At 41.7% G+C, this 19021-nt stretch overlaps 1 protein-coding gene across 2 annotated transcripts in view; it reads left to right on the forward strand.

Annotated features, from left to right (window-relative positions):
* CEP85L (centrosomal protein 85 like) overlaps nt 1–19021 on the forward strand; it is a 166300-nt gene that overhangs the window by 115476 nt on the left and 31803 nt on the right. For both annotated transcript variants that reach the window (XM_054024136.1, XM_054024137.1), the window contains one exon: nt 7808–7929. In XM_054024136.1, the coding sequence (XP_053880111.1) occupies nt 7808–7929 (122 nt within the window). The remainder of the gene's footprint in view (nt 1–7807; nt 7930–19021) is intronic.

Here is a 19021-nt window from a genome sequence, read left to right on the forward strand (position 1 = left end):
TTGAAAATTGGACTCCAAATATCTGGTTAAGTTATCTGAATGTTGGTATCTTGGGAGTCTAGAGAAAAAATCCTTTTCCCACTGTTAGGAAACATGATGGTATTGGTCAGTAATTTGTGTCCCAACAATAAATATTTGCATATAAGCCAGTACAGCAAAGATTTTTTTTTTTTTTTATTTTCCAGCAAATGGCTGTCTTAGCTGTGACTTGAAGGCTTGCCAGGTCCTGAAAATCAAGGCCAAGCCCTTGTTCAAAAACAAGCTAGTGAGGCTTTGGATGTCCGTGTGCAAAGGATACTGTTTTAACTGAACAGATGTTTTCAATCTGAGTTAGATATGCTTGGAAGAGATGCCAGCTAGCAAAAATAGTCATGTTTTCTAGGACAGTTGGAAAAGAATGTTGGGTGTTTCAGATGGGCATTTTTTTCTAGTTGCAGTGAAGGGTGATGGTGTTTGAAGTGGGAACGTGTTGTTGGCTTTACTGTATCTGCTGTTAAAAACAAACTGTATTCTCATTACATGATTTGAGGGCTTGAAGGGACAAAAAGTTCTCAAATGTAATTGGACCACCTGTGTTTCTATCATCACACAATTCAAACTATTTAGAAAGCTGTTGGGAGTATTTAACACCATGTGCTCTAAATGAGTGAAATGAGCCTTTGTTATTCTGGGCACTATTAAAGTATTTATAGCACAAAACGAAAAGGATACAAGAAATGGAAAAATAATTTGTCAGTTTGGAATGACCAGTAAAAACACCTAGGTTTGATAAGTTTCATAGACAATTATGATGCTCTCTAAACATTATGCATTCTATGGGAATGGATATGTTCCAATAGCAAAAAGTTTGTTTGTGAAAGTCGCATAAATAGACCTTCGGTACTGTATGTATGTATTTTGACACATCCCCCATCGTATAGCAACTATTTGGCAAATCATTTATCGTTCTATGTTTAACTTTCAAATGTGTATTCTGTCTTGTTTTCAAGTGGCATTGACAGATCCCTGACAGACGCTGCACATAGTCATTTTATTGTGTGAAGTATATTTTGTGTTGCTTTTTGCTTTGGTGCACATTACTAAATTATTTTTTTAAAGCTGTTTTTGCAGTGGATTTATGTAGTGGACTTGTTCTGAAATATTCAGCTAGAAAAATATTTGGAAGCTTCCATATAATTTTCAAATAAAAGGGGCAAGATTTAAATCACTCACTTTAATCTCTGCCTCCCCCCTGCCCTTTCTTAGGTGCTTTTCTAAAGACTAGGGAGTTGCACACTTTGTAACTTGTGTAAACTAAGCTCATTGTGTACACCAGGTGCTCCTTGCATTTCTCCATTCCTCTCCCACAAGTTCACTGTGTGCCATCCTCCCATCCCCCTCTCTTTTCAGGGACTCCCTGCAACTCTCTCATACCAGGGTCCCTCATCCCTCCCCCATAGCAGCAGCTCTGTGTGCCCCACCATTCTTGCTTGCTTCCCCCCACCCGTACCTTTCATTCCCCTCTATGCCAGAGGGCTCTGAGTACCTGTTTCCTCCCATAGTAGAATCTTCCATTTTCCCCACTCCCCAGGGCAGAGACTCTGCAATCCTTCATTAAACCTTAACTCCTTCATCCCCAGGCCAGGGTCCCCCCAACATCCCTCGCCCATCAGGAGTTTTCTGTGTATGCTTCCATTCCCTCTTCCCCCTCCACCATACTTCTTTTTCTTCTCTGGGAAAGGAATAATTTGGGGGGTCAGCCTGTTAATCTACTGGGTGAGCAGATATGAGATGGGAATATTGTTATGCTATAAAGTGTAATGAGTGCCATCAACCACTTCTTTGATTGATAGACAATTGGAGTGGTGCTTGAGGCTTGGTGTGCTAAAGACCTGGCAGAAAATTCATGTGCCCCATTTCACCCTTTTCAGTTTTCCGATTTCCCCCGAGATCAAGAGGGTTCTAGTCATTGGTGTCTAGAACATTGCCTGAAATTTTGGACTTGATTGGATGTGGCATTCAAAAGTTACCTCATTACAGATAGACAGACAAACCGAAATGCCACTGAGTTGGGCGTAAGGCTGTCTAAAATTGGCCAACATGTTTGTTCTCATTGGTCAGTATAAGAGCCAGAACTTGCCTTGTTCAAGCAATGATACGACATTTGTATTCATTTACAGTCTTAATTTATATATTATTTCATTATGCAAAATATTTTAGGAGTGGAACTGAAAAATAGTTTTGCCAGTTGAAAGTACAAGAGGAGCTTTATGTAGAATTGCCCTTGTTGGAATCTGGTCAACATACCCATTCCTTTGTAAAAAGTGTTTTAAGATCTTTGACTGAAGTTGCTCAGAGTCTTTTTGTTTTATGTCTCCTTTGGAAGATGTGCCCAACAATTTAAATAATAATAATAATAATAATTAATAATAATACCTAGCTCTTATGTAGCATTTTTCATCAGTAGATTTCAAAGTGCTTCACAAATTCTGTGTCATGCCTATTGCTTATGGGGCCAGATTTGAATTAGCAGATGAATACCGGCTGCTGAGGGCTCATCTACACTGAGAAGTTAATTCGTATTAAGGTAGGGTACAAATGAAAGTGACATAGCTATTCCTAATTAACTCCCTGTGTGGATGCTCTTATTTTGGAATAAAATAACCTGAGGTTAATCTGGAATAGCTATTTCAGAATAATTCCCCATGTAGACAAGCCCTTACTCTTTTGATGATCCCAGACCCTGCCATCCTGTGATAGAATATGCAGATAGGAAGTTGCCTACATTCAACTTTCCTTTCCTTCTACTCAGACACTCAAGGGAAGGTCTGTAGACTGGCTATTTTGAAGACAGGAGGGAGAGAATGCCTTTGGGAAGGCTAGACTCCACGCCATAGGCGCTGACTCTGTGGGTGCTCCAGGGCTGGAGCACTCATGGGGAAAAAAATTTGCAGGTGCTTAGAACCCACTGGCAGCCAGCGCCTCCCGCCAATGGCCCCGCTCATCAACTCCTCTCCCTCCCTCCTAGTGCCTCCTGCCCACCACTATCAGCTTTTTTTGAGGAGTGGGGATGAGGCACATTCAGAGGAGAGGGTGAAACTGGGTAAGAAGAGGTAAGGCGTGGATGGGAAGAGGTGGGGCGGGGCTGGGGACTTGGGAGAAGGGGTGGGGTGGGGACGGGACCTGGAGTAGAGTGGGGGTGGGAAGAGGCTGGATGGGAGTGGGGGTTTGGGGGAAGGGGTTGGGTGGGGGCGGAGCCAGGAGTTGAGCACCCTCCAGGCCCAGAGGAAGCCGGCACCTATGCGCCCCACCCATGTCATGTGACTGGGTTGAACCTCAAACTTTGGAGAATCTGTTAACACTTCTTTTCTGCTTATATTAATTTATTTTTGCTTTCTTTTTATAAACCTTGTCCCTCAAGGAAAAGACCTTGCTGACTGCAACTGTATTTTTTTTGTTCCAGTGAGTTATTCCATCAGTTTACACACTGTCATTAGTGAAATAGGCTGCTGTATCACACACAGCAAGAGTTGTGATCTCAGCATTGACAATTTCATAGCTATGCAGTGCACAGGACACTGCATCAACATATCAAACTAATGAGCTTTCTTAGGAAGGCAGAGAATCCCTGGCTCTGAGAGGCAGGGAAAGGTGCTAAAGTAGGGAATCTGATCTGGTAAGATTCAAGATTGTTTCCTCTCTGTCTGATTGTGGCCTAAAAGGGTCCAATAGCTGAGGTAGAAAGGCAGGCAGTTCTGTAATGGGAGAACCAGCAAAGGAAATGTTATGTGCCACCAAATATGGCCGCCTTTACTGATTTTTATTATTCAATCCAGCCTCTTGTCATTGGTATAGCTAAGTTTTGTAAGACATGCTTTGTGTGGCCATGCAAAACAGATTCTGTTAGTGTTTTTGCATTGGGGCACAACATCCCATGAACCAGGCCTGTAAAAAAATTGATGGAGGGAATGATGGGACAATGATTTTAGGATCTTGTGAGAAGCAAAGACTAATGAGAGGGAGCTGGTCTGACTTAGATTGACAGGCCAATATCCACCCAGGGCCTCAAAGATTCTTGACTCTTGTAATTTATCAAAAGAAATATGACTCAGTACCTTTTAAAAAATGTATTAAGCCACTTGAAAATAAAATCAGGAAAACATATCACCAAAACAATTACTAATAATAAACCAAACTAAAAATAAAACAATGCAACTTTAAAATCAATACGAAATCAACTAGTTAAATCATCAAATTAAATACTAAAATTTACTAATCGTTATGTCACAGATCCAAATGATCACCCCTCTCAGCCCCACACTAGGACTGATGGGAAGCAATTCAAGCATCTCTATGTTGAATTTAAACCCAGTTTATATATATTTTAAATGCACATATATTCATGGGGATTACATACTTTTTTTTCATGTAATTCATTGTAGGTGAAATCTAGTGGTTGACTGAAGGATGATAAAATGATATTTGAAGATCTCAAGATGCCAAGGGCTAGATTCCCGAAGGGATTTAGGCATTGAAACACTCCTAGGTGCCCAGCTGCCTAGTGAGTCACCGCTTCAAGGCAGGCACCCAGGTTCCCCATATGTTGTATGAGGAGAGTTAGATGCCTAAGGAAGGGATCCACAGAAGCCAGAAAGTTGAATGGGGAGCCTCCTAAGATAGCAGAGTGAAATGCAGAGGAAAGGAGCAGGACTTAGGGCCCAGATCCACAAAGGTATTTAGGCACCTACATAGATGCTGTAACTAGGGGTGCCCGGGGGGGGCGGGGTGTGTGTGTGTGGAAGCACCCCCTGGCTTGAAGTGGTTTCCATCATATACAGAGTTTACAGTTTGGTTCAATTGCTCTCAGCACTGCCACTATACGAATTGGTCAGGCACCCCTGGGCACCTGATTCCCTTTGACCTGGTACCTGACTGACAGGCCCTGAAGGAGGCACCCATCTCCACTCTGGTTTCTCAGTCGTGAACCTTCTCCTCGAGTTAGGCACTTAAGCCAGTTCAGGCCTTTTTTGAGGGGTGGGAAGAGAGTGAGAGACTTTCTCTCCCTGTTAAGTATCAGAGGGGTAGCCGTGTTAGTCTGAATCTGTAAAAAGCAACAGAGGGTCCTGTGGCACCTTTGAGACTAACAGAAGTACTGGGAGCATAAGCTTTCGTGGGTCAGAACCTCACTTCTTCAGATGCAAGTAATGGAAATCTCCAGAGGCAGGTATATATCAGTGTGGAGATAACGAGGTTAGTTCAATCAGGGAGGGTGAGGTGCTCTGCTAGCAGTTGAGGTGTGAACACCAAGGGAGGAGAAACTGTTTCTGTAGTTGGATAGCCATTCACAGTCTTTGTTTAATCCTGATCTGATGGTGTCAAATTTGCAGATGGACTGAAGCTCAGCAGTTTCTCTTTGGAGTCTGGTCCTGAAGTTTTTTTGCTGTAAGATGGCTACCTTAACATCTGCTATTGTGTGGCCAGGGAGGTTGAAGTGTTCTCCTACAGGTTTTTGTATATTGCCATTCCTGATATCTGACTTGTGTCCATTTATCCTCTTGCGTAGTGACTGTCCAGTTTGGCCAATGTACATAGCAGAGGGGCATTGCTGGCATATGATGGCATATATAACATTGGTGGACGTGCAGGTGAATGAGCCGGTGATGTTGTAGCTGATCTGGTTAGGTCCAGTGATGGTGTTGCTGGTGTAGATATGTGGGCAGAGTTGGCATCGAGGTTTGTTGCATGGGTTGGTTCCTGAGTTAGAGTTGTTATGGTGCGATGCGTGGTTGCTGGTGAGAATATGCTTAAGGTTGGCAGGTTGTCTGTGGGCTAGGACTGGCCTGCCTCCCAAGGTCTGTGAAAGTGAGGGATCATTGTCCAGGATGGGTTGTAGATCACTGATGATGCGTTGGAGAGGTTTAAGCTGAGGACTGTAGGTGATGGCCAGTGGAGTTCTGTTGGTTTCTCTTCTGGGCCTGTCTTGTAGCAGGAGTCTTCTGGGTACACGTCTGGCTCTGTTGATTTGTTTCTTTATTTCCTTGTGTGGGTATCGTAGTTTTGAGATTTCTCTCCCTGTTGTATCTAATAGCTCAGTGGCTAGGCACTCCCCTGGTATGGGGAAGACCTGTTTTCAAATCCCTGCTCTGTCTGATTTGGAGCAGGGACTTCACCCCAGGTGTCTCACATTCTAGTTGTGTGCCCTAACTACCAGGCTATTGGGTATTCTGGAACGCAGTCTCTCTCCTGTTGGAGTTATTCCTTTTATATAAATATTCAGTGGGCCAGAGAGAGAGAAAGTGAGAGTCTGACTGTATAGCCTGGCATTTAGGGCATTCCCTGGGATATGGGAGAGTAAGGTTCAAGTCTCTGCTTCAGTGAATATTTAAGTATTTATTTATACAAATTATACAACTTCATCAGGAGAGAGTGAGACACCCCAGAATACTGAATAGCCTGGGGCACTCACCTGCATGCGGGAGTCTCTGCTTCAAATCAGGCAGTATGCAAGTTCAAACCTAGGTCTCCCACCTCTTCCATAGGATCATACCCAATAGCCCCAGGGGTTAGGGTATGCTGCGACACATACTCATGCCCTCAACATTCTCAACATGCACATCCCCACAGCCCCAGAAATTCCCAAACTGCTCCCCCTCAGTTGTCTTTTGTGTGCAGGTTAGGCATGCTCAGAGCATGTCTGGGATTGGTTCTGCCGGGGAGATAGGTGGGGGAATGCCTAGTTTGAGGATCTCACCAGGGCTTAAGCTTGGCGTCAAGACTCATGCAGTTTTTTGTGCACGTACACCGGAGGGAATGCTGGGTGCCTACAGGGTTAGATGGCAGCTGATCAATGATTTTGTGAGTGTCAATGGTGCCTAAAATGTTGGAGTCAGGCACCTGAGTACCTTTGTGAATCTAGTGCCAAGTGCTCTAATACAATGGTTCTCAACCAGGGGTATGTGTACCCTGGGGGTACACAGAGGTCTTCCAGCATACTCAACTCATCTAGATCAGTTTTTCTCAACCTGGGGGGGTTCCAACCCCTGGATAGGTTTAGGAGAATTGCGAGTGCAGGGCTGGCATTAAGGTATGGCAAGCAGGGCAATTGCCCAGGACCCCATGCCACAGGGTGCCCTGCGAAGGTAAGTTACATGCTTCAGCCCGGCCACCTGGGCTCAGTTATCACACTGAAATGTAAATATAATATTTATATTCCAATCAATTTATTTTATAACTATATGGTAAAAATGAGAAAGGAAGTATTTTTTTCCATAATAGTGTGCTGTGACACTTTTTAATATTTTTATGTCTAATTTTGTAAGCAAGCAGTTGAAATGAGGTGAAACTTGGGGTATGCAAGATAAATCTGACTCCTGAAAGGGTTACAGTAGTCTGGAAAGATTGAGAACCACCGTTCTAATACCATCAGGAAATCCTTTGATTTTGCTCAAAAAACTGCAGCAAGTGCATAAAAATATGTATCAGCATACAACAGTATTTCCCTTTAACCACAATATTTGACCTCTCAATGGCCTTTTTTCCTCCAGTTCTAGTTTCAGAGGATATTGCCTTAACAATATTTACAGAGTAATCTAAGATGAGTTTGAAAATGGGCTCTTTTGGATCAGTTTCTTTGCTTTTTTTAAAAAATGTTAACTTTACTGTATGCTTAATTCTTTGCTCAGTTTTCCTTTAATTAAAACTGCAAAATTAAATACAAGAATGTTTTATGCTTCAGAAAGAACTTTACATTTGAAACTCATAGAACATGGAAAAAATTGTTACAATTACTGTTCTTCGAACTAATCTATATAATTTTTTTAAAATGCAGGTTCTGACTGGATCGTCTCGTCAAGGTTACACAGGTACAGGCTATCAGGATTTCAGTAATTGGGAATCCCTTATGAAAATCAAAGAAGGGTTGCTAAGACAGAAAGAAATTGTGATTGATCGGTGAGTAATCCTTTCTTGTCTTCAATTGCAGTCTTAAGTAATAGACCAGACTATTGACCTAGAAAGTACTATAGATGTTGACTTTCAAAAAGACCTGGTTCAAAGAAGGTTTTTAGGACTCAGACCTCCAAAGACATGAGTACAAGTGGGACTAGTCGGTGCGTGCAGTTGTGTGTGCGCGTGCCTTTGCAGGATCAAGGACATAGTATAATTTGTCTGTCTTTTCACTGACATTGGTCGAGAGAAAAGCGAATGAGACCACTGTCTAGGACTGTTGCCCCTAAGATTACAAAAAACAGATCTTTAAGAAACTGGCTGGCTGTAAAACCATAATTTTCCTTTTTTCAGCCTGAACAATTCCTTGAAAATGACTTGGAAGACAAAAATTGGTTATTTGTAACCCATTCTTGAGACATTTTTCCCCATGAAAAGTTAAAGTGGGGGTGAATGCTACAGTTGTTTAGTGATATAGTCAAACCCAGCTCTTAAAGATTTGAGAAATTGGCACCATAGAGGTATGCAATTGGTAAAAATGCATTCAAAGATTCCTATGAGTTACTCAGAGAATGATAAATCCAGAATAAATGTCTAAACAAACACTTCCTTTATAATCTGTGGTATGAAATAATCAGAAGAGGACCATTATCGAGACCGGGTAGGTGAGGTAATATCTTTTATTGGACCGACTTCTGCGGGTGAGAGAGACACGCTTTTGAGCTTACACAGAGCTCTTCAGGTCTGAGAGACTAAGGCCTGGTCTACACTACGCAATTAGATTGGCGTAAGCTGCCTTGTTTTGATTTAGCTGTGGAAGTGTCTTCACTTAAATTTGGCTCCTGCCAATGTAAGTGCCTCTCTATACCGATTTAGTAACACCACCTCTCCGAATAGCGTAGAGTCATGGTTGATGTAATTAGGGCAATGCAGTGTCAGTGTAGACACTGTGTTGTTTACATTGACTGTTACTGGGCTTTCAGGAGCTGTTCTACAATGCCCGATACTGACATTACAGTCGATACAAGCGCTCCTGGTAAGGACACGTGCTGCCAACACAAGGAGCCAAGTTTGCACACACGTAAGCGATTTAATAACTGCGGTGGTTCTATGTCAATGTCAGTTGGGTTGACATAATTTTGTAGTGTAGACATGGGCTAACTCAGTGTCACTGCTAAATACAAGGTTTGAACAGATTGTTTAGTGTAAATAGCTAACACATTTGAAGGGACCATTCAAGTTGAAGCGGCCTGTTAACACCTCTCCAGTCACAGAGAGAAAAGGGGAGGGGGAAAGCAGCTACGGTGTTGTTAGTGGGTTACAGATTGTTGTAATAAACCATAAATCCAGTATCTCTGTTCAGACCATGATTTTTAGTGTCTAGGAAAGTTATGAGTTTAAGCTACCAGGCTCATCATTTGAAAGTATTGTGCAGGTTTCCTGTGAGGATGAGGACTAATAGTTCAGATATAGAGTGATCACTTTGTGAAAGGTGTTCACCCACAGGTGATATGGTTGTTTTTTGACTTTTATCATTTTCCTGGGAGCATTTATTTTAGAGCACAGTGATTGGTTTCACTCATGTAGTTGCTAATGGGGCATTTAGTGCACTGGATGAGGTACACCACATGTTGTGATATGCATGTGTAGGGCCCATGGATCTTGAAAGATGTGTTGTGGGGGTTGTTGATCATTGTAGCAGCGGAGAAATGTCTGCAGATTTTGCATCTGTTGTTTTGGCAGGGTCTGGTGCCCCTTTGCGCTGGTGTGCAGCAATCTGCAATTGAATGTTACCTTCTAGATTTGTAGCAGTTTCTGAAGTTTTTGATGTTTGGCTGAATGAAGCTTTGAAGGAGAAAATGTGCTTTTAGGGAAAATTCTAAGTTTAATGAAGCTCACATTAAAGGAACAGATGTGAGCTTGAGTCACGAAGTTTGGATCTGAATGTCGAAGAGCATTTGGATACTGGGATTTTGGTTTGTGTCCATCTCTAATAGAGACTCTTGCCTCTGAGGATCTAGTAAAGATGTGTAGGCTATACTAATTGTGAAGTGTTTGAAACCTCTCATTAACAATTGGTGTACAGGACATAGATAGGGATTGGCCAACTACAGGAATGATGGATGTTTGTCATGGAATATTTTACTGCTCTGTTATTTAATGCCAACGGCTCTATTCTTCTAATGCATTTGTGTAGCTCAGTTGGACACAATTTTATGGACACAATAGAATTATGTCCCGTATGAAATCTGTTCCAGTGGGCTGACTCATTTTAGTCTTTGACTGTGACAAAGAGAAAATAGTAGTTACCATTTTCTTTGAGCCACTGTCCTCGATAATAGAGTATGTTAGTTGAGATTACAGCATGTAGTATCGTTCCTGGAGCAGCTTCTGTGTTGCACCTCCAGGAGGCACCACACAGAATTCTCAGCCAGGAGAAGGGGTGGGCTGAGGTGGCTTTAAGCCACCCTTACATCTTCCTGAAGTTGGGCTACTCCAGTGGCTGGAGAGGCCTGGAGTAGCATAATTTACATAAGCCTGGGGGAGGGGAGCAGGGTCTGTCTAAATTATGGCTGTCTCTCCAGGTCGCTGTATGTTCACCGATGCTACTAAGAATTTCTGCAGTGCTATGTGCTACAGCCCCTCCCCTGACATGCCCCTCCTCCTGCCAATGTGCCCTCTACAATTGCTGTGTGGGTGTCCTGGGAGTGCAGTCTATAGCTGTCTCTCAATTCCAGTGACAGATGATTTTTTCCCAGCAAGATTAGGGGCTTACTCCACTGTGGCCATTTTAGCTGGCATCTCACCTTATGTGTTTAGGTTTTAGAGGATGGCAGCTAACATGGTTTTCATGTTTGTGTTTCTTCATTCCCCTTCTGCTAAACATTTCATTATTATAGCTGATCATGAACTTCCATTTGACTAAAATGACTTTTTGAATTCTAGCTATCTGATTTTGTTGCTTTCTTTCTTGGGATGGACATCAAGTATTTTTACCTAGGCAAAAAAAGCATTTTTACCTGGCATTTTGAATGGCAAAAAGTCTGACTACTGTAATTCTCAGCTCTTTTCCCTCTGTAGCAGTGTTTAATTTAGTTCTCTTCCTACATGTTCTGTTTTCATGGATGACAGGAAATACAGGTCCTTGTGCATCTCTCAGAAAAGTCAGTTATGCTGATTTACTTTTCATTCAACTAAATGTGGTAGAATGCATAATGGAAGCTATTAAAGGTGCACAACAAAACCTTGGTGACCTTACATTTATTTGCTTTAAGTAGATATTCAGCACTAGTGCTAAGCATACAGTGAATTACCATTAGGCAGCTTAATAACACCATGCAGGAAGGATTTCCTCCTGAGTAGCAATTCTTCATTTTGGCAAAGTGCTTGCTTTAAAAATAATGATTTACAGATTGTTTTAAAGCCAGAGATTTGAAATATTTTAAAATAGTCTAACACTTATATTTTGTGAGAAGTTTAAAATTGAGAATTAAAACAGGCTTTCTTTTAATGGTTTTTACAAGATGTAAACTCAGGTTTTTTTATGACTAACCAAAAACAGTATATAACACTGGCTCTTTTAATGCAGAAAACAAGTGCAGAAATATGGCACTATTGATCATAATTGGTGTTTTTTGCGCTAGATGTGAAATCCTTTGAGGCGCCTTTGGTTCATAATATTTATCTCTAATAACATCTTTCATCTACAGATTTCATAGCACTTGCACAGGTAGGCATTATCCTGGTTTTGCTAGTGAGGAAACCAAGGCCAGGAGGGACATCAGGAGCTAAGGGTAAAGTTAGGAATAGAACCTAGATCTCCTGACTCAGTCATATATTATTCTGCCCACATGATCGTACTTTTAACTCATTTTTGGAAGGACCTGTTTACACTGGGGATTAAAAAAAATAATAAAAAATCCCAGCATTGCTAGCACTGGTGCTATATTGCCAAATTGCCTACAGTTCAAGTTGATCCTTTAAATTGCAGTCTTTGTGTTTAGGGAAAAGGAGGAAAAACTCATTTTTTTTCCCCTGTAGTTTTGATTGAAGATGCTTGGGGGAGACAACTTTTTATGTGTTTTATGGAGGCTGATGAGGTTGTTGGGGTCTCTCATTTAAACCGTGGTTCACATTGAGCTGATGTAAAAATCTAATTGGTAACAAACTGGTAACTTGACAATACCAGCAAAATAGTTTAATATAAATGCTTTTTCTAAAACACCTCTTTCCCCATCTACCTGGAAATCAGAGCAATGCTGTAGTGCTGGCCTTCCACAATGATGGGCTGGATTTTCTTGCCCGGTGCTGTCATCCATCCCACCTGTTCCCTGCTGCCCAATACAGGACATAGCCAGATAAAAAGGAGCATGGCTGAGACATATCTATCCTACACCAATCCCTGGCTGCTGTTTCAGCCCTGGTGACATTAGTAACAGAATAAGTTGTTTTTAAATGTTGCACTTACACTGTTCTAACATGCACCAGGGACTGACCCTGCACACAGTTGTCTATAATTGGGAGAGAGATAAATCACCTTTGCACCTCCCACCCAAATCTACAGCATGCACATTTTGGTCTAATGACGTGCAGACAATGGATGTTTTAGATTTTAAAATAGTTTGGGATAATTCAATGTTACCTTACTGTAAAAAATATCTGCCACCTCTTTCCACCTGAGAAGAAGCAAAAAACAAGCACTCTGGGTCAGAAAACTGGACAAACATCCTTTTCTGTGTCTTAAGCATTTGAAACCTAGTAAAAGCTAGATAGCTGCTATCAGACCAGTGTCAAGTTGCCTTAAAAGTACTTCAGTGAATAGTGCTCAATATGCATATAAATGCATTTTGGTAGTTTCCTGTCAGCAGAAAGCCAAAGATTTGAGTAGAGTAAAAAAACCCACCTGGTTCTATTTGTAAACCGAAAAATTGCTTCATTTTTTATTCCACTTACCATGTTGAGCAGCAGATTTACTAAATGAGTAGTTCAAAATCAGCTGGAGTGTTACATCCATTCTATAGATCAGCTTGAAAGCTGAGCACATATGAACACAATAAATAAATAGATAAAAGGCAATTTTTATTTGGAGTTTTGAAAAGGTACTTATAAAAACTGCATATCTTAATGCCTCAGAGACTGAGATCAGTTTTTATTCAGCCATGAAAACTAGTCCAGATCCTCCACCTCTTCTGAGGAAAATGCATGAGAGCCTATGACTGCGTGCGTGCACACACAACCAGTGAGAGAGATGTACATGGTTTTTCCCCTCCACGCACAAGTTCATGATGAATGATCGAGCCCTGAATTAGGATTTGCCTTAAGAGCAGATGTGCTGCTGCCGTTGTCATGTTTACACGCTGAATGCTCTACTGGACACAGTACAAAGTAGTTTGAAAACATAGCCAAACCTGGATTGTTTTCACTATATTGTATTATTTCTCAAGGATTTTGTTTTGACCTGTGACATAATCTTATTTTTAACACTAGAGGGAGCAGCGAGTTCTTCTATTGATTTTGTAAATGCCAGTGTCACATTTGAATTCTGTAAGCTTCTGTTTTGCTTTGTATATTAAAAACATTAAACAAAATTATAACCTTATTTTGTAATATTTGGAGTGGTTCGGAATTTGACCAACCATTATATCTAGGCATTTGCAATACAAAGTTAGGCAATACTGGCACTATTTGTTGGGCAGGAACTGTATGTAACAGTTGTGTGAATAAATGCCAAATATTTGAACATATGACATAAGCTACTGAAAATAACACTGCAGACAGCAATGATTGCAGTGTTTGCTTCCAAACAGCTTACTTTTAAGGAAAGGTAAATGTAAAGGTTAGAGTTTGTGATTAGCTCTCATTCCTCGGGATATAATAATGTTTAGATTCTTAGAACAGCTGCTAAATCATTGGCTTCATACTCTTAGCTGAATTGTGTTTAGAGCTTTCATTTAGATGGCTGAATTAGATCAATTTTCTTTCCTTTTGTGAAATTATTTTGTCTTGATTTGTTGACTTCATACTTTGTGTGATTGGATTATGTGCATGTTACTGCCAGTGTCCATTATTCAGTGCTTAATTGTAGCTCTCTTGATTTGAGTATTTTGTTATGGTCTACAGTATTACTGTATGCATAGAAACAGCATTTTGAAATAGTAATTTTTGCAGAGATTTGAGAAAGGGATGGTAGTGAATTCATGAATGGCCTGTTAAAAGCCATATACTCTTCTAGATATGAATGTGCAACAGTCTGTGATGTAAGTGGGAGTTCCATGCATTAGCTCAAGACCAATATATATATGGCCCACTGGGAGCATGTTGTAAAATTCTACTCACCCACGCAGTCAGAATAATGCATTTTTGGAGAGCAGCTGAGTAAAATATAATTAGCTTTTTCCTTATCCTGGATCATTTTGGTAAGAGATGAGTGAAGGTTTTGTACCTTGACTAGTAAACTTTCATGGTGATATTGTCATTTAAAAAAAAAATCATGTAAGAACAGCCTTTCCACAAGTGGCTACAACTTAGATCAATAAAATGGAAACGAAGATAATAAAACGTCTTTCTCCACATTTTCATAGGCTACATAATAGATTTAAACTTGGTATGAGATTTGAACTTTGTCTGTTTTTAAAGAGACACAACAACCAAACAAAAAACAAACCTCTAGTTTTTTAGCACAAAACCAATGTGAAACAGCACTTCTCATCCCTGCACTGATGTCTGCACTCTTTTGGAAAACTACAGAACTCCCACAATGTTGTGGAGGAACCAGCCCTTTTTCTGAGCAGACAACTCTGTATCTTCCTCCCTTTCCACCTTCTATATATTCCCTGTGGTAGTTATAGCCATGTGATAAATAGCAAAACCGTGTGATAAAAAACAGTTGTGTACACCTTTGACTGCCTCACCTGCACTCTCACCACTAACCATTTCCCTTGGGCCTTATTCTAACACTCAAATTTCTAGGCTGCTTTAAAAAGCAGCCATGTAAAAAAATAACATTCCAGAGAAATGTTTCCTCCTAACTTCCAAATGTGGCATTCCTTTCTCCAGGCCAAAATTAAATTCTCCTGAGGCCCAGGAATGAGCAGTGTTCAGTTTGAACCAATGGCAGGTTTAAGGTAGCTCATGAAGAAACAGGGGCTTTATTCCATTACAAATAGGACCTTCTCCACTACCATCTCTTACCAGTGATCAGAGCTTTAGGGCTTGGTACTTGGAAGTCTTGAGATACTGGACTTGAGAGACATGATACTTTTGGGTATGGAAAACTTACTTTACATCATTTTTAGAACTTTCTAAAATGTATTATTTACCATTTTTCTCCCTCTCGGTGATGTGTGCATTTGGACTCATCGTCCCAAAAGAACCCAGCTTTACCAGCGAAGGGATATGAAATATTGTATCCATTTTTTAAAATCTCTAACAGTTTCTCTGAAACAGGGAGGCGATACAGTATATACTGTAAAGGTTATTGGCACGCATTTGAAATGACCTGCATAATTCACTCGTGGCATTAGCATTCATGAGTAATGAGGCCACATTATGCTATCATGTACATCCTGATCCTAATGGACTTTTGTGTGCTATCCCGATACAACAATAAATAATAATATAATACAACTGTTTCTCAGTAACTTATGACATTCCAGTTGCCATTTGATCGGTTATAAAACTGGTAATATCCCTGTCCGATGGATAAAGCTCCTGTTCCTAAGTTTTGAAGTTCTCTAAGGTACTGGACCTTAAACCTGACACTGGTGTATAATTGAATATTCCCATGAAGAGACTGAGAGGAGCATAAATTTGAAAGCGAAGAAGGAAATATTACTCTGGGAGGCTGATTTAAAAGAAGGAAATACCCATTCCCCCCCCCCCCCCGCCCCCCCCTCCGCCGCTCTTTGAGGCTATTAGTAATGTTAGAACATCTCCTCAGGATTTAGATTGGGGCGAGAAAGCAGGTGAGCTGGTCAAAGGTGCATGATGAATGCAGTTTATTACATAGATATCACCACCAGTTATGGGGCTGTGTGCATACATGTATGTTAGGGATCATTAAAAAGGGGATAGAGAATAAGACTGAGAATATATTATTGCCCTTATATAAATCGATGGTACGCCCTCATCTCGAATACTGCGTACAGATGTGGTCTCCTCATCTAAAAAAAGATAGAAAAGGTTCAGAAAAGGGCAACTAAAATGATTAGGGGTTTGGAACGGGTCCCATATGAGGAGAGGTTAAAGAGGCTAGGACTCTTCAGCTTGGAAAAGAAGAGACTAAGGGGGGGATATGATAGAGGTATATAAAATCATCAGTGATGTGGAGAAAGTGGATAAGGAAAAGTTATTTACTTATTCCCATAATACAAGAACTAGGAGTCACCAAATGAAATTAATAGGCAGCAGGTTTAAAACAACTACAAGGAAGTTCTTCTTCACGCAGCGCACAGTCAACTTGTGGAACTCCTTACCTGAGGAGGTTGTGAAGGCTAGGACTATAACAGCATTTAAAAGAGAACTGGATAAATTCATGGTGGTTAAGTCCATTAATGGCTATTAGCCAGGATGGGTAAGGAATGGTGTCCCTAGTCTCTGTTTGTCAGAGGGTGGAGATGGATGGCAGGAGAGAGGTCACTTGATTATTGCCTGTTGGTCCACTCCCTCTGGGGCACCTGGCATTGGGCACTGTCGGGAGACAGGATACTGGGCTAGATGGACCTTTGGTCTGACCCAGTACGGCTGTTCTTATGTTCTTATGTAAAAGGTGTGTGGCTATAATTAGCCAACCTTGAGGAGACTGGTATCTTTTGAACATGAGAAAGCGACATTAATGTCCATTCTGTCCTCCTAACATTTTTGGACAGAGTCAGAAAGAATTTTTGTCTTAAACAGCCTGTTTATTAACAACACTGGTCATTGGAGACAATCCAAGATCCCTCACATCCTGATGAATTCCACTCTGAAAATGCTGTGCAGTGCCCTTTGTGCCATATGGAATATTCGCTATTAATGTGAGATTTTTCCAATTAGATCTTTATTTAAGCAAAAGAGATGAGGTACAAATGAAGTGCAGAATCAGCATTTCCTGCCACTTCTCTGTTTTATAACTCTAGTTGTCCTTTACTGTTCTCTATATTAATTAAACTGGAATACAAGAACAGATTCTTTCCTATGTTCTCTAGCATGCCCATTAGACAGAGTTACACCAGCCATCTTGTCAGATGTAGGGAGTGTACCTGCTGTTCAGTGTTTTCATGGGGAGTGGCATGCTACCTTTTGCATATCAGGCCTGCTTTGAAGACTGGTGCAAGGGAAATGATGTGTGCATCGAGAAGGAATGGTTCCTGCCATCCCTGGAGTCCCTGCTCTCCTGATAGGCCCTTACTTGAGGGGCACAATGGGAAGCTCTTGCATTACCTCCTACATATACACAGCTCCTGTGCATCTGCATAAGATGTAAGGATTGTCTGAATATGGCCCTAATTACAATGTCCCTATGGGGTTAGGCTGCTGTGACTGAGACCTGGATTGGCCCAGTATATTACATGCTGTATGTATCTGTCCCGGGGTGCACCACTCCCCACTGGTCTTGTTCCTCCTCCTGGTCACTCTGGGCATTAGCTCTCGAGACTGATACCCCTATCCGTGGTTTGCACGCTGTCAGTCCGATTCTGGTCTACAGCTCCTCTCACTCCTCTCACTCAGGACCCTCGCTCCAGTACCCTTCATGACTTAGCCCTCTGGGGTACAGTCCATCAGCTGTCCTAGGCAGTCTTCCCATTCACTGCCTTAGTTATTCCATGTCCTCAGTGGCTGGTAGGGGAACCCAGGCCCACCCTCTTTTCCATGTTCCAGTCCAGGGACCCTCCGCTCAGCAGTTCAGAGCTTCCTTTCTCTGCCCTCACTGCTCCTTCTCTGGACTGCTTCCTACCACTCTGGTTCCCCTTCTCTCTCTGGGAATACCAGCTTCAAACCTTTTCCCTCTTCACAGGGAGAGACTGCCCTTTCCCAGTTGCCAGCTACTTGGCTTTATAGGCCCTGCCTGTTCCTGCACAGGTGGGCCTGCTCAGAATCACTTAATTTCCTGTTTCCTGGCTCCTCCAGGTGCCTGTAGAGTTAATTGGCCTGCCTGGCTGCCTTAACCTCTTCCAAACCTGCGTGGGGTGGATATCCTACCGCAGTATCTTTTCTTGCATCAAGCTGCATTTAACAGGAAACCCTCTCAACTGTGCAGCATTTTTGAGCTGCCACTCTGTCACATCACCTCTGCGAGGCCAGGGACAAAGCCAAATGACTTGGAAAAGACCGTTCTTGTATAGGTGTGAGCAGACCTGGGAACAAAGACCATCATAAACCTCACCTCCTTCCGTTCCAAGTGTAAGACACACTTTTTTTTTTTTTAACCTAGCCTTTGCTGATGTGAACACACAGCAGTGGGTACATTGAAAAAGAAGAACAAAAAAGCCTTAAAAACAAATTTCTGCCAAAATAAAACACTGCCCTGCGCATACAATTCTTCGCTCGGGGAGAGGGAGAGAGAATGATTGATACGTGACAGCTGTTAGTATGTCACTTAATGCATGATTGTGAGGCAATCAGCTTCTGTGGTTCTGACATCAGTATAAGAACCTTTATAGAACAGAACCAGTTCTCACAGAATGCCAGCCAATCATCGTGAACCTACATCACCTCGCTCCATGAATCTTACCAAAGATGCCATTGAGCACAGCTTCAGGCAAAAGGTAAATGGAACCGTGGAAACTGAAAACTGCTCTGCCAGTGCTGGACTGGGCCTAGAGACATCTGTAGCTCATGGTGCAATCCACAGGTGGCCAAGTTCTGTGAGGTCTGGGAAACATGCTTCCGGAGCTCTGCAATGTGTGAGAACTGGTGGCCCCAGCTCTTGGCTGTTCTGCCTGCTGGAAGCATGAATGCAGGCAGAATGTAAAGAGAAGCAGCTGATCTTTTGAGACGAGTCCTCCTCCTACCATGTACTTTGATGTCGGATAGATTAGTCCTAAGGGTTATGAAGAAGCCTTAATATTGGCCTGTGTGTTAGCGTAGGTTGATGAAGGCAAGATCATGCTATGTGTAT

This window comes from Malaclemys terrapin, chromosome 3, assembly GCF_027887155.1.
Source record: "Malaclemys terrapin pileata isolate rMalTer1 chromosome 3, rMalTer1.hap1, whole genome shotgun sequence".
Classification (NCBI taxonomy): Eukaryota; Metazoa; Chordata; order Testudines; family Emydidae; genus Malaclemys; species Malaclemys terrapin.